Source organism: Protobothrops mucrosquamatus, unplaced genomic scaffold, assembly GCF_001527695.2.
Source record: "Protobothrops mucrosquamatus isolate PMUCROS unplaced genomic scaffold, P.Mucros_1.0 scaffold1298, whole genome shotgun sequence".
Taxonomy (NCBI): Eukaryota; Metazoa; Chordata; class Lepidosauria; order Squamata; family Viperidae; genus Protobothrops; species Protobothrops mucrosquamatus.
In genome coordinates this window covers 235,386-250,226 of record NW_015387500.1, presented here as the reverse complement: position 1 = coordinate 250,226, position 14,841 = coordinate 235,386, and the positions used below count along the sequence as shown (strand labels likewise).

At 44.6% G+C, this 14,841-nt stretch overlaps 1 protein-coding gene across 1 annotated transcript; it reads right to left on the bottom strand.

Moving 5' to 3' along the window:
- Positions 1-2,594: 2,594 nt before the first annotated feature.
- Positions 2,595-12,201, bottom strand: RNPS1 (RNA binding protein with serine rich domain 1). The gene is made up of 8 exons (XM_015821304.2): positions 12,166-12,201; positions 9,915-10,089; positions 9,142-9,297; positions 8,125-8,316; positions 6,876-6,978; positions 5,777-5,930; positions 4,841-4,982; positions 2,595-3,453 (listed from the first exon to the last, which is right to left on the bottom strand). Exons 2-8 carry the CDS (start codon positions 9,983-9,985, stop codon positions 3,348-3,350), a joined length of 924 nt encoding a protein of 307 aa, XP_015676790.1. The 5' UTR covers positions 9,986-10,089; positions 12,166-12,201; the 3' UTR covers positions 2,595-3,347.
- Between the last annotated feature and the right edge of the window lie 2,640 nt (positions 12,202-14,841).

Here is a 14,841-nt window from a genome sequence, read left to right as displayed (position 1 = left end):
TGGTTGGTCTTTTGGGAAGGAAAACATAGGTTTATAATAATGGCAATAAGTTTATAAGGCATACAAATCTAATGCATTGCTACGGCCCACACCCCAGCCCAGCCCCATTGGACTGGCTAGTTTATGGCAACCCACACCCGTGCTCCAGCATTGACGGCTTTATGCACTGCACGTCACGTGTGAACCCGACACTGGTGTTTTTACCAACCCCAGAGCGTCTGAACACAGACACAAGCCAGCCCTGCCAGTGAGAGAATATAATATTCCAAAAGACGCCCATTTCTATTCAAAGGGTTTTATTTCCTATGGAAATAAAATTTGGGTTATCACTTACTGAACGACGCCGACCCGAGTTCTTCCAACGCGCCCCCGGAAGAAAACAGAGGGCGCTCTAGAATTTCTCCTTTCTCTGCCTTTTTCCTAGAGACACGAGGCATTGTTCCCTCGTAACAGGAAGTTAAGGATGGAGCGCCACTCTAGCTCCCGCTCTATCATCGCTCCGATGAATTAGCGCTCTCCGCGACTGGTCAAAAGTGGCGCGCCAAGCCGCCCTTCGTCCCGCCCACACCCCCTTCTTAAAGAGACAGTAACGAAAGGACCGCTCCTCCATAGCATTCCCCTACCACAGTGTTTCTCAACCTTGACAATTTTAAGGCATGTGGACTTCAACTCCCAGAATTCCACAGCCAGCATTGCTGGCTGTGGAATTCTGGGAGTTGAAGTCCACATGCCTTAAAATTGTCAAGGTTGAGAAACACTGCGGGCCTACCAAGTGTTCAAAATGAGCTTGTACGTTCAGGACGTTTACAATAAGGAGTAGAAAATATTAAAAAGTTCCAAAAGGTTGTTCACCAGAGCACCAGAGTGAAGGACGAGAAACAATGGTTGGAAGCTGACCAAAGAGAGAAGCAACCTGGAACAAAGGAGAAACTTCCTAAAAGTGGGGACAATCAACCAGTGGAACAGCTTGCCACCAGGAATCGTGGGCGCTCCATCACTGGAGGTTTTTAAGAAGAGACTAGACAATCTATGGCTGTGAAGGTTGGACCATAAGAAAGGCTGAGAGACAAATAATGGAGGCCTTTGAACTCTGGTGCTGGAGAAGACTCCTGCAAGTCCCCTGGACTGCAAGGTGATCCAACTGGTCAGTCCTAGAGGAGATCAACCCTGACCGCTCTTTAGAAGGCCAGATCCTGAAGTTGAAATCAAGTACTTTGGCCACCTAATGAGAAGGCTCACTGGAGAAGAGCCTGATGCTGGGAAAGATGGAGGGCAATAGAAGAAGGGGACAACAGAGAATGGGGTGGCTGGATGGAGTCACTGAAGCAGGAGGCGTGAGCTTCAATGGACTCCAGAAGATGGTAGAGGACAGGAAGGCCTGGAGGAACGTTGTCCATGGGGTCATGATGGGTCGGACACGACTTCGCAACTAACAAAATATTCACCTGTTTGAGATAGTATAGATCCTCCTGCTTGAGCAGGGGGCTGGACTAGAAGATCTCCAAGGTCCCTTCCAGTTCTATTCTATTCTATTTTCATTCTATTCCATCCTTCAGGGAGATAAATCTAGCCTGTCGGCTTGCTTGGTTATTTGGGCCAATTTTTTTCTGATTCTAATTCTTTTGGCGCACCAACAGGTTCCTTGCTTGCCATTTCACAATGAACTGTGAAGCATGTTAATAACAATAGATCACAGATGATTATGGATAAACCCTAGAATCCATGTGTTTCTATATGGGTTACTGCATCCACACAACTGCCTGAATTTGTACATTTTAAATAGTGAAGAAAAGGTTTGAAACTGCAGCTTGCTTCATATTATTGGCCTTTGTCCATACATGAAACAGTGAATATCTACAAGATGTTGGTTATCTGGGCACCTGAATTACTCATGTTAGCTCTTAATGTATTTATTACATTTTCAATCATCTGGATCTGGTCTAATCATGAAGCAGAATGAGATAGGAGTGTATGTGTGTATATCTGTTAACCATGTAGCAGAATGTAGTTAGCACTGACTTCCAGCACTTCCTCAGAAGAACGGAAACAGAAACATAGATTTAGAGATACGGGTATGTACTTTCTTGAGAAATCAATGGGTTGATACTATGAACATCCCCTTCGAAATTACTGCAACGGTAATTCTACTGATCCCACAGATTTACTCAACATTGCATTTACAGTTACTATCCAAGTTTTTGATCTGAGATTAACTGCCCTTTCCATAGTTATTAACAGAGACTGCAAGAGCCAATCATGTTAAAAATGTCTATGGCAGCATTTCTCAATTCTGGGAGTTGAGGTCCACACACCTTAAAGCTGCCAAAGTTGAGAATCATGGTCTATGGAGTTAAACTATTAAGTATATAATCTTCACCCCAATATAGGGCAATCCACACACGCTGTGACAATTCATCTTAGCTGCGAGTTGTAGTCCTAACTGACCCAGAAGACACCAGATTAGGGAAGCCTAATCTAGACACTCTGAACAGCTTTTCTGATCCTTGTTAGTGGTGACCAGCATTCATTGCAAGCTTCTTTGCTAAAATATTAGACCAAGATGACTACCGTAATTTTCAATGAGCAATAATTCGTTCACACCCTAAACCTTACTGGTTTATTTGTCATTCTACACAAGTACAAACACAACATGACTACAAGATGCCACCAAGTTATACAAAAATCAAACTTTATAGTAATGACTGTACAACAGGCCGAAGGCTGTCTGGCCTATTAGAAACTGAACCTCGGTTATTCCAAATCACAAAATCCTTGCTCCCACCCACCTCCCAAACAGAGATCAGGAAAATACGATTTTTCAGCTTGTGTGTTTTGCACATCTTCTAAAAAGCAAAAGATTTACAGCGTCGTTGGCAGGAACTGGGTTTTTTTTTTTTCTAACAAGATTTAATTTAAGGGGTGTTTTCAGTTTGTCACAGATTCAGCAACCAATACTGCCAACAGCCAAAATGTAACTTTGGGCTGGCAGGAGAATTAGAAACAAAGTGGGGGTATAAAAATTTACTGATTTAGTGAAAGGGGACAAAGACATTTTGACACTGAGATACGTGTCCAAGCCATTTGGGCGTGTCTGAGAAGCAACCAATTTTCTCGGGAGTTGTAAAGATTTGTGTCTAAAATAACCAAATTCTTTTTGAGAATGTCAGAACCCAAGGAACAACTCCACCCTACCAGATGCAAGAGTCTTAGCTAGTTTTTAATCATTTCTCAACGGTCCCTTTGCTTTATTCTTTCCAAATTTTTTGTCTTAAAAAAAGATACCATTTTAAATGGGTGCACTTTGAACTTTAAAAAAAACAACCCCACAGCTGCCTAGTCCTGTGCTTTTATCGAGAAGAATTGGAACTGGATCGGCTGCGGTGACGCCTCCGGCCTGGAGATCTGGATCTGGATCGCCTGCGAACTGGGGATCTGCGCCTGGGAGACCTGGATCTGAAAGGAAAGAGTTAGAGGGAAGGGCTTCAGCTGAAGAAGAGCTGCATGTACTTAGTACAGGATGATCAGCACAATTCAGAGATGCTTCATAGGCCAGGGCTTTTCAACCAGTGGTACAGGTACCACCTGTGGTACATTGGCACCTGGCAGGTGGTACGCGACCATCCTAGAAAAATGATAGCGCGGGAGGGGAATGAGCTGAACTGGTGGCAGCACCGCACAAGCCTGAGCGAGAGACGGCTGGAGCTACAGGGCTGTCAGGGCTCAGCGGAAGCACCAGGATCAGCGCCAGGATCCAGCTGGAGCTCGGCGCTGATCCTGGTGCTTCTGATGAGCCCAGAAGAAGCGCCGATCAGCTGGAATGTTGCAGCATCTCCAGGGTCTTGTGATTTACATTCAGATGCTTGGCAACTGATTCATATTTATGACGGTCACAGTGTCCCAGGGTCATGTGAAGTGACCAAAACCTGCTGCAACCACCCAGCAGACGGGGGGAATAAAAACGAAACACCCCCCCACCCCACCTCCGCTGCCAATCCTCAACAGAAATGCTCACAACAATGAAAACCTCGGACGGGAGGAAGAGCGCTGCCGGGCAGGCAGGCAGGTGTCTTGCTCGGCTGTGGCTTGGGGGGCACTTTTTTCAGTGCCATTTTAACTTCGAACAGTCACTAAGCGAATTGTTGTAAGTCGAGGACTACCTGTACTTTATCTCTTTTTTCTTTTTTGGGGGGGGTCATCAAGTTTTTGACACCTTACTAGGCGACTGGTGGTACTTGGATGTTGCCATATCCTAAAAGTGGTACAATGGGTGAAAAGGTTGAAAAGCCCTGTCATAGGCTATTTATTTATTGTCTTCCTTTTTCTGAACAGGAAACTCAGGTTTCTTAAGTGCATTTGGGGTCCCTCTATAATAAAACTTAGGAGAGATCCCCTTTGATGACCTCAATAATGGCTCCCAAGGAGGGGTTTCAAGAATCCTTCTGACAATTGAAAACTTTTAACAAACTTGTTGCGACAAGTTACGTACACTTCCACTCCAAAAATACTGCTTCGATGAAGGTGCAGGAGCGGAAGAGAAAGATGCATACCAGATTAACCACAATGGCCCGGCTTTACTGTGAAGGGATTCAGAGAGAACGCAAGAGCCATTAAGGAGAGATCTGGAGAAGAGATTACACAGTCCAGAGGTTGAAGACAGTGTTGAGAAGTTAAAAAAAAACCACCTCCAAATAATCCTGCATTTTTTGTTTGGTACAAGATGAGACAGAGAGAAATTCTGACAGCTTGTAAAGATGTCATTGCACCCTACAGCCATAGAGTGGCATTTCAGGAATGTCTCATTTCAGATAGGGCACCCGCATCGCCGATTAAGGCAACTTACCTTCTCCTCATGCGTGGTGGCGAGCGGCGCCACATAGGGGGCGGTAGCAACATCCTTCTGGGAGGGGTAAAACGCCTGGGGAGAGGTCTTGGTCGAGGAGTTAAGACAGCTGTGGCGGTAATCTCCTGCCCATCGATTTGACCTGTTTGTACCACAGAAGAATATCCAGAGTGCTGTAGCCACCCGACGTCTCTTGAAAGCACGTTTTCTAATTCCACCGACTTAAAATGTCAGCTGGCAATTGTTCTTTTAACCCACACAGAGAGGGAGAAAATGCAGGGTGTGGGCCTTGGGCAGGCAACCTTGGCTCTTTTATGACTCGTGGACTTCAACTCCCAGAATTCCTGAGCCAGCATAGGAGTTGAAGTCCACGAGTCATAAAAGAGCCAAGGTTGCCTACCCCTGGCCTTGGGAATGGATGGATAGCTATGCTGGCTCAGGAATTCTGGGAGTTGAAGTCCATGAGTCACAAAAGAGCCAAGGTTGCCTACCCCTGGCCTTGGGAATGGATGCATAGCTATGCTGGCTCAGGAATTCTGGGAGTTGAAGTCCATGAGTCATAAAAGAGCCAAGGTTGCCTACCCCTGGCCTTGGGAATGGATGCATAGCTATGCTGGCTCAGGAATTCTGGGAGTTGAAGTCCACGAGTCATAAAAGAGCCAAGGTTGCCTACCCCTGGCCTTGGGAAGGGATGGATACTCAGTTAAAAGGAAGTCAGTAGGAAGAACACGTCAATGAGATGGAAGTTTCCCCACCCCTAGCAACGTATCTTTGTAAAACAGTGTTTCTCTACCTTGGCAACTTGAAGAGGTGTGTGTTTCCACTCCCAGAATTCCCCAGCCAGCCATCTGAAGTCCACAGGAGCCCCCCCTCTCCCCTCCCAATTTTCTATGTTTTAACGTTCAATCTGAAGCCCTCTCAGTTCCAGACACCTACCTCCATCCATGTGTTTCAGGGCCTTTTCAGCATCATCTGGATTTTCAAACTCTACGTAGGCGTAGCCCCTGGAAAGATGCGGGTTGAGCCTATCTGCTGGCATATCAATCATCTTGATCTTTCCGTAGGTAGAAAATATTTCCATGATGTGATCCTTCAAGGAAAAGAATTCCTGGCATCACTACGTATTCCCATTACCTTTAGTCTTCCTAAAAGAATACTGAATAAGAGACAGCTACAGCTTTAACCGAGATAGAAGCGTATCAAGCCAAATCCATGCAGAGGGATTTGTGTTTCACGTGTGCTTCCTTACTTGAGCTAAAATATATTCCTGTATATATTTACAGGAAATACTAGTGGTGATAGAAGCAAGGGTTTAAGACAGCAAGTTCAACTGACAGGCGCAATTGGGTTCACTATTGGAAAAGCTGAGCACCAAAGAATGGAGGCCTTTGAACTCTGGTGCTGGAGAAGACTCCCGCGAGTCCCCTGGACTGCAAGGCGATCAAACCAGTCAGTCCTGGAGGAGATCAACCCCGACTGCTCTTTAGAAGGCCAGATCCTGAAGTTGAAACTCAAGTACTTTGGCCACCTAATGAGAAGGAAGGACTCACTGGAGAAGAGCCTCATGCTGGGAAAGATGGAGGGCAAGAGAAGGGGACGACAGAGGAGGTGGCTGGATGGAGTCACTGAAGCAGTAGGCGTGAGCTTCAATGGACTCCAGAAGATGGTAGAGGACAGGAAGGCCTGGAGGAACGTTGTCCATGGGGTCGCGATGGGTCGGACACGACTTCGCAACTAACAACAACACTGGAAAAGCCTCAGACAGCAATTGGGTGTGTGAAGTGGGGAAATGTCTCTCTTAAACTATGGAGAACCACCTACAGAACAGATAACAACAGTGAATTTAGGCTGATCAAATGTAAGCCCGAGTTATTCCTCCTGAAATCACACCAGTGTTTTCATGAATCCAGCTCAGTTCTTTTACAGCTTGACTCCAAATTCCCAACATCCAAATTAATTAGGACTTTGATTCTGCTCCTTCAGGGTCTAATTTTCTCTTCCTTTTGAATCCAATTAAGCAACCGGTTACAATTACCTTCGTGACATTTCTGGTAAGCCTCCCCACGTGAACTTTTGTGGGCTTGGGTGAGGGACTCCTCCTCTTCCGTTCTTTTTCATCTCTCTTGGGTGGTTTAGATCTGGAGAAAACAGAGAAATCGTTTTTTTCTAATGAGCAAGCTTGTAATAAAAGTCAGCTACTGGCTGCCATTTAAACAACAGCCTGTCTGAACGATGTATGTTTCAATGAACTTGTCGAACCTTCAGACATGATAGGAAGGCAACTGTGTTAAATCTATGGTAGCAAAAAACATCAGTAGTTTGGTAGCATCCCTTCTGATTAATAAATGTTATTAAAAGGCACCAGCAGTTAGATGTAGGATTTAAAATGGGGGGAAATGGGGGGAAGGGGCGCAAATAAGTTGATTATGCAAATTCATATGAGACTGATTACAAGTATCTTATCAATTAACAATTGCAATGCGATTAAAAAAAATTGTTTACATCTGCATAAACCAAACTATTGTCTCCTCCCTTTCCTCCCCCCCACAGTTTAAATTCTTTATGTCTAGTCACTCTGCATCTGATAAAAGGAGCTGCAACTTTTGAAAGCTTTTCCCTTTTAATAAAATATGGAAAATATGGAAAAGGTGCTACAAGATGCCTAAAATTGGGCCTTTAAAATGTTTTTTTTTAAAAAGCTAACTGGCATTTACATTCTACAAAATCATAGAAGGAATCTGGTGTGTACAGGCATAAAACTGAGCCCCAATGAGGGTTTTGCCTACAACAGGGGTCTTCAAACTTGTGGACTTCAACTCCCAGAATTCCTCAGCCAGCGTGCCTGGCTGAGGAATTCTGAGAGTTGAAGTCCACAAGTCATAAAAGGGTCAAGTCTGACGACCCCTGGCCTACAATGTTCTGCATTACAACTCTTCGTTGATGACTTACCATTTCAGGTAAATGTAAACCAACTGTTATTTTCAATAATTACACCCACGAAGATTTAAAGTAGAGTTCTCCAGAGCGGTCAACATCATCTCCAAGAATTAATGGACTATCCAAGATAATTATTATTACTATTAGTATTCACGTTACTATTAAAATAATATGGGGGTGGGTGGGTCGATGAATACTCTGAAACTTCACAAAAGGATCAGTGAACTGTAGAGTTTGGAAACCCCTGATTTAAAGCAAGGGGTGAAAATTAGTCCTCAACTCCCAAGACGTTAAGCCATCTCGTTCAACTCCAGATTTACCACATTCCCTCAGGCAATGCCACTCACTTGGAACGGGACCGTCTCCGATTGTCGTGTCTACGCCGCGAAGGGCTTGGAGAGCCCGAAGAACTGCTGGAGCTGGAGCTACGGGAAGTGCTGGAGCTGCCCGAACGGCTTGATGCAGACGAGGAACTGGAGCCACTGCTGGACCCAGTGCTGGAACTTGACCCTGAACTGGAGGTGGAACTTGACCGAGACCTGAGAGAAGAACAGCAGCAATGTATCACCACAACTGAGCAGAATCAACTCTCCTGATCTAGAACAGGGGTCCCCAACCCCCGGTTCCGTGGACCAGTACTGGGCCGCGGCATGCCAGCAACCGGTCCGCACAAATAAGCAAAGCCCATCCACGGGATGCAGGCAGCACAGAAAGCCACGCACGCTCCAGTCCGCGGAAAAACCTCTCTCCACGAAACCGGTCCCTGGTGCCCAAAAGGTTGGGGACCTCTGATCTAGAAGGCTTGCAAGAAGCCCTCATAAACCCCACACATGCTTTCACATGCCTCAGTCAAGAAAGAGGAATTGAAGTAATGTTTTATTTTTTAAAAAATGGATCATTTCTATCTTTCTATCAAAACCTTAACAGTAAGAATGGGAGGCTAAGACCAGACCAGTAGAAGGCCCTTCACGGTCACGATCTCCAACATTCCTCAGCACGCGGTGAATGGAAATAAGTAACAATTTAGTTGATTTGATTTCTACAGCCACCCAGCTCAAACAAGTGACCCTGGCCTGTGTACACCATCCAACATAAAAACCATGAAAACTATTCAAACAGTGGCAGATAAATATATACGGCACCGAGTAAAACTGTTACTATTCGTGTTTAACACAGGCAGGAAATGGGGCCCTTCACATCCTCGGGGCCCGGTATCCAGTTATGGGATAAGCTTTGAAGTGAACTCTGAAACTCATGCCTCCCCACAAGAACTCCTCAGGAAGTGAGTTTCTAGTTCCCCAGAAGCCACAAACGCAGGGCCTGCCTTTCGTACGCTTTTTCGGGGATCCCGGGATTCCGTGTACCTGGTGCTACTGCTGCCGCTGGAGGCGCTGTGCCTTTTGCGGGTTTTGTCGCGCCCACGGTCTTTTTCGCCGGACTCCTTTGTGGCTGGTTTGTCCTTGGACCGGTCCTTGGATTTCTCTTCAGTCCGGTCTTTGCGCTTGGTCGGAGAGGGAGCCCTTGAACAGAAAAGCCAGAAAGTTATCGCCTAACTTCGGCTGCCGAACGAAAGCGAGACGATGAGAAGGCCAGGGAATTCCCAGCCTACACCCTATCGGGGCAGGTCCAAAGGAAGGCAGAGCCACGTAGGGAAGATTATGAAAGGAGCCAAGAGAAGCATTTCTAATTGCAGGCCGCCCGTTTAGTGACCGTTGGAAGTTACGGTGGCACTGAGAAAAAAAAAAAAAGGACTTATGGCCTTTTTTTCACACTTATGACCACTGCAGCATCCTCACGGCCGTGGGATCAAAATTTGGAAGCTTGGCCAACTGACTCCTATTTAGGACAGCTGCAATGTCACCTCTGATGACTCTCTGACAGGCAAAGTCGATGGGGGAAGCCAGACTCACTTAACCACTGCAGTGATTCGCTTAACAACTGTGGCAAGGTAGGTCGTAAAATGGGGCAAACCTCACTTAACTGCCTTGCTTAGCAACAGAAATGTTGAACTCCACTGTGGTTGTTAAGTCGAGCATTATCTGTACTCATGCTTCCCAGGAATGTCCCAGTAGGCTCTCCCACCCCTCCCTCCAGTCCCTGGGAGAATTTAGGCCTTGAAAATTCAGACAGCGGTTACCTAGTGCTGGACTTTTTATTATTTTCTTTGATGGCTAGCAAACTCTTCTTTTTCATTCCTGACAGTTCCATTTTCCCCTTCGGTGTCCCAAAGCAGCTCTGTGGGGGGCCTCACTTATCTGAAAGCTTACTTCTAACGGATCCCTAAGCGACTGCAAGAAGCTCCAGAGAGCAGCCTAGTGACAAGACAAAAGCATTGAGAGACAATTAGCATACAGGCAGAAGGAGAACAAAAAAAAAATCCTATTTGATAAGAACAGCAGATGATATCAACCAATATTCATGCAAAGCACTGGGTGGGCGTAAACAGCAAATTGCCTGGCTGAAAATGGCACCTGCTGAATAATCTAAATCAGTGTTCCCAATCTGAGCAATTTTAATTGGTGTGGACTGGAGAATTCTGGGACCTGAAGTCCACACAAATTAAAGTTGCTCAGGTGAGAAACACTGATATATACTGGGTATTTTAGAAGATACTGTATTTGAATACTTTCTAAGGACCTCTAATACTAAACAAAGGAAGAATGCAGTTTTTTCCGCCACCATCGCAAACAAGTTTTTCTGTCTGAAGTTTTCCCAGAATTGTATCTTTAATTGGGGGGGAGAGGGGCAGGGGATATGAAAGGAGCGTCATTGACGGTTGCATAATTTTTGGAATTAGAGTGTCTACTTGGTTAGCTTTGCAGGAGCTTTGACCCAAATACGGATGGAATCTTTAAATATGAAATTAAATTAAAAATTAAATATGAATAAAATTAAGCATGAATAAAATTTGAGGGCAGGGCTCCCAGACTTACTAATCCTGCTTAAAAAACTTGGGATACTTGTGATCCAATCAAACATGATCAGTGGTTAATGGCTTAACCTTATATGTGAGCCAGACCTGGCTACTCAACAAATCATAGTAAAGTAAACAATTCTGCACTGTGTTCTAACCGATATAGATGCAATAACTTTTCTATAGCTTTTAATCTTCAGTATAGCAGCATTAAAAGATATACTCTCTATTCAATAGTATATTGTATAGGTAATAATTATATTTGCATATATTTCTATTTAACTATATAGAAGCATTTCCCCAGCAAACCTGACTGGGGTCACCCTTTTGGAAAGAGCAAGAACTGCTAAACATATTTTAATCTTTGTACTACAAGTTTTAGATATCGGGGCCCCAACAGGCACTATGAGATTATTTGACTATTTAGATACTGAAATATGTTAGTTTGGAATGCTGTAAGCATTTGTCTCATCTGGAAGGCATACATTAAGAGAGTCTGTTAGTTATGACATCCTGTTGGCATCTAAACCAACCTGCAATTTAGTATTTTTTCAGAGATGGAACAAGATATTTTCTTACTGCACCAGATAACATTTACTTTTATCTCACTGCTACTCTCCCTATCCTACCTTTAGTTCAACCCTCATATCAAGCTCCACCACTATCTCTGCTTCCCTCTTAGCTCTTTAAATATGAAAAGAACACAAGTTACAAAACCAAAGCACTTCCGGTGAGATTTTATCCCGAGTGAGCATCCGAATTCCAGCCTACCCCCATCAGATACTCATCTGGCCTTTTGTAAAGTTGGGAGAACCATTTGGGAAGCCACCAAAGCAAGACTTCCCAGTTTTATTACAGCGATGTATGATGTTATATCTCTGTACTATGCATGATTATGCGTTATTATACACCCTGAAAACTACCCAGAATCCAACTGGATTGAAATGGTGCATAATTCCATTAAAAAAAATGAAGGGAGGCACAGAACTGCCTCTCCCCCGCTTCCAAAAAATTGGAATAAATCACATATTATTATTTTTTTTGCAAAAGCAACGGCAGCAAACCGTGTAAAACCTTACAGGGCGGCATCTGTCTGTAAGTGGTGCAAAAATTACTTTCAAGTTCTACAATGGATCATTGGGGAACCCAGTGCCTTCTCCCCCCCCCCAAAAGGGGAACAGCTCCAACAGCCCCCCCCCCCAGGAACTTGCTTTGAGCAAGAGGCCAGAAAGGGGCGGAGCCAGCTTGGTTCTACGTCACCCACCCGCACGCCGCCCCGTCCTCCAAGATTCAGAGGAGCGTCCCCTCCCCACTTTCCGTCCGGGCCTTCCGCACTCCCGAGGCGGGCCTCACGCTCCTCCACGAGGCCGACCCTGCTGAGAAGGCCCTCAGCGGCTCGGCGAACCGCTTCCCGCCGCTCTCGCGGCCGTCCCCGAGCCAGATGGCGACGGATTAGCGCCTCTCCGCTACTTACATCCTCAGAGATCGCCCGTTGCTCCTACCGTCGCGCTCGCGGTGACGTAGTTTGCCGCCTTCCGCAGAGCCGGGCGCAGGCGGATGGCGTCAAAGACGGCGACCGGGAAAAGGCGTTGGAATCCTAGACGCCTCTGTTTCCAAGGTTACGACTCCTCCCCCCCCCTTTTTTTTTAAAGGGCCAGACAGGCGATTTTTGCTTCTTGGCGGGGTCGCGTTTAGGAGAACGCCAAGAAAGCTAGATTTGCAGCGATGAGTGCATGCAAAACCATGAGAATACTCAAGTTTGCAAAACAAAAACCCAATATTCTTTTTTTTTTTTTTTTTTTACAAACAAGTGAAAATCTCCTGATGTGTTGGACCACAGCTGTCATCAACTGCCATGGTTTGGACTCATGGGAATTGTGGTACATAGGACTCTTCATCTTTTCGGGGAAACGAAAAGCAAGTTCTAGATTTTGCAGAAGGCCATGCTAGCATGCAGTAGGTTCCAGATGTTTTGGGAGATTGCTAATACCATTAGCAGGTTCCAGATGTTGCAAAAGACCGCTAGCATCACAACATATTCCAGTAGAAGATCTAGCCAGAAATCTGGGTATAGAAGATGTTGCAGAAGACCATGCTAGCATCACAACAGATTCTAAATGTTACAGAAGACCATGCCAGCACCACAGCAGGTTCCAGATGTTGCAGAAGATCTAGCTAGAAATTTGGGTAGAAGAGTTGCAATTGCAACCTGGAGAAACGACTCACTTCGCAGCCTTGATTGGACTGGATGGCATTATATCTTATGGTGAATGTTGATATTAAGAGGTTACGAAATACACAGGTGGATCATGCATCAAATTCATCTCCAGCTGTCTTGATGGGATGTAGGGCTATCCTAACACTGTGGGCAAAGCTGAACAAATTTTAACCATAAAATTTTTGGAAATAGTTGGCCCTCGCTTTCTTCTTCCTAGGGCTGAGAGATGGACAGGCTCCAAGTCACACCCAACTGGCTTCATGCCTAAAGCAGGACTAGAACCTACAGTCACCTGGTTTCTAGCCTGGTGCTTTAACCACTACCCCAAACTGGCTTTTATTCACATATGATTGTTATCATATTATTAATTTGTGATGAAGCATGTTGTGTGAACCCCACCCCTTGCTTACTGGTCATAAGTCACTTTTTCCAGTGCCATTGTAATTCTGAATGGCTGCTAAACAAATTGTCAGTCATGGACTTGTAGTGCAGGATGAACATTGGTCTCTTCTGTCGGCCACACAAATGTGCTTCTACTTAACAACTTCCTAGTGCTGAAGGTCTCCATTGCTTAGCATAACTAGAAAGGCAAAGAGAAGCGATTTCCCAATTTGTAGACGATCCTTGCTTTAATTGTGACAAGGAGAGCTGTAAGCCAAGCCATCCATTTCCAAAGAAAGGTGAAAAACAGAAAAAGTTAGAGGGGAAAAAGCTCTAAAGAATTGTCAGGAAGAGAAACTTCAGATCCCTTGACAGGTCTCATAGTTGAAAATCAATCAGTAAGCTGCGTTCCAATTTTTTTTTTTATTTTTCGGTCTATTCATAGGCCACCCAGTCATTCTGACTCCCTGTGGCTCACAACAGAATAAAATACAATCAACCATAAATAAATTTCCAGCCTAGGGACAGCAAAAACAAACATCATAAGATCTCCATGATCAGAGGAAAAAGAAGAACGAATTAGCAATTAAACATTTATTTCACAACTCCCCGAATGCCAGAACTGGAAAAAAACAAGAGAACAGTATGATTTTTAAAAATGGGGAAAAAATGTAAGATGGTGGTGGGCAAAACTACAACTCAGACCGCCACAGTTGAGACCATCTCCTCCAGCATCATTAAGCCACCGAGTCACCACATCTTTGCTGTCAAGTTCATCTTCCTTATTTCTGTGGAAGGAAGTTGCTGGTTTTGGAGACCCCTGTTCTACAGGATCAGAAAGTACTGTATATGGATGGGCAATTTAATTAGTAATTGCTGCAATGCCAGGGGATCAGCAGAGGGCAGTAGCTGATTAAAAGTTAATATTTTATATAAATAAAAATGTAAATGTTCGTTTGTTCAAAATCTTAAATCTCTGAAAGTTCTTCACCGATTGCTTTGAAATTTTGACACAACGTTGCATTCGAATACGCGCGTGTTTCTATATACCTCTATTATATAGATGTCACACCTGTGACAGGTAAAAACATGCTTTTTTGAAAAACAGCGCCATCTGTTGGATGTAAAAGCAACTTTTACACACACACTTTTACCAGACTGAGCCACAGCAACGCGTGGCCGGGTACAGCTATAAAAAAAAAAATTAAAACCCTAACATCATCCCTGCTACATGAGCAAACCCCACTTCCTTCTAGCACTGATGATGCTACCTAGCTGGGTAACGAAACAGCTGCAAGAATACAAACAAGTTCAGAGAGCACTAAGGACCCCCTATTCACATCTGTAGAGGCATGAGAAGCTGGTTCTGGGACAGCACATTTTGGTAGATACTGAATTTGGCCTTTGCCCCATGGAAGATTGCCTTCACAATTTATACCACCTTCTCTTTGTGGCATTGTTTTATAAAAATAACATATTTTAATTTTAGCTGTAGTCTTCTTGCAGTGAGCAAGAAATTCAAGTCTGCAGAGTTGGTAGCTATGTGAGCAA

Bases quoted from the DNA above. Each gene is read 5' to 3' on its own strand.
- RNPS1 (XM_015821304.2), bottom strand. From the start codon at position 9,985: ATGGAACTGTCAGGAATGAAAAAGAAGAGTTTGCTAGCCATCAAAGAA. The intron at 9,298-9,914 runs GTAACCGCTGTC...TTTCTGTTCAAG, and splicing joins AATAAAAAGTCCAGCACTAG to GGCTCCCTCTCCGACCAAGC. The intron at 4,983-5,776 runs GTAGGTGTCTGG...TGGTACAAACAG, and splicing joins CCTGAAACACATGGATGGAG to GTCAAATCGATGGGCAGGAG.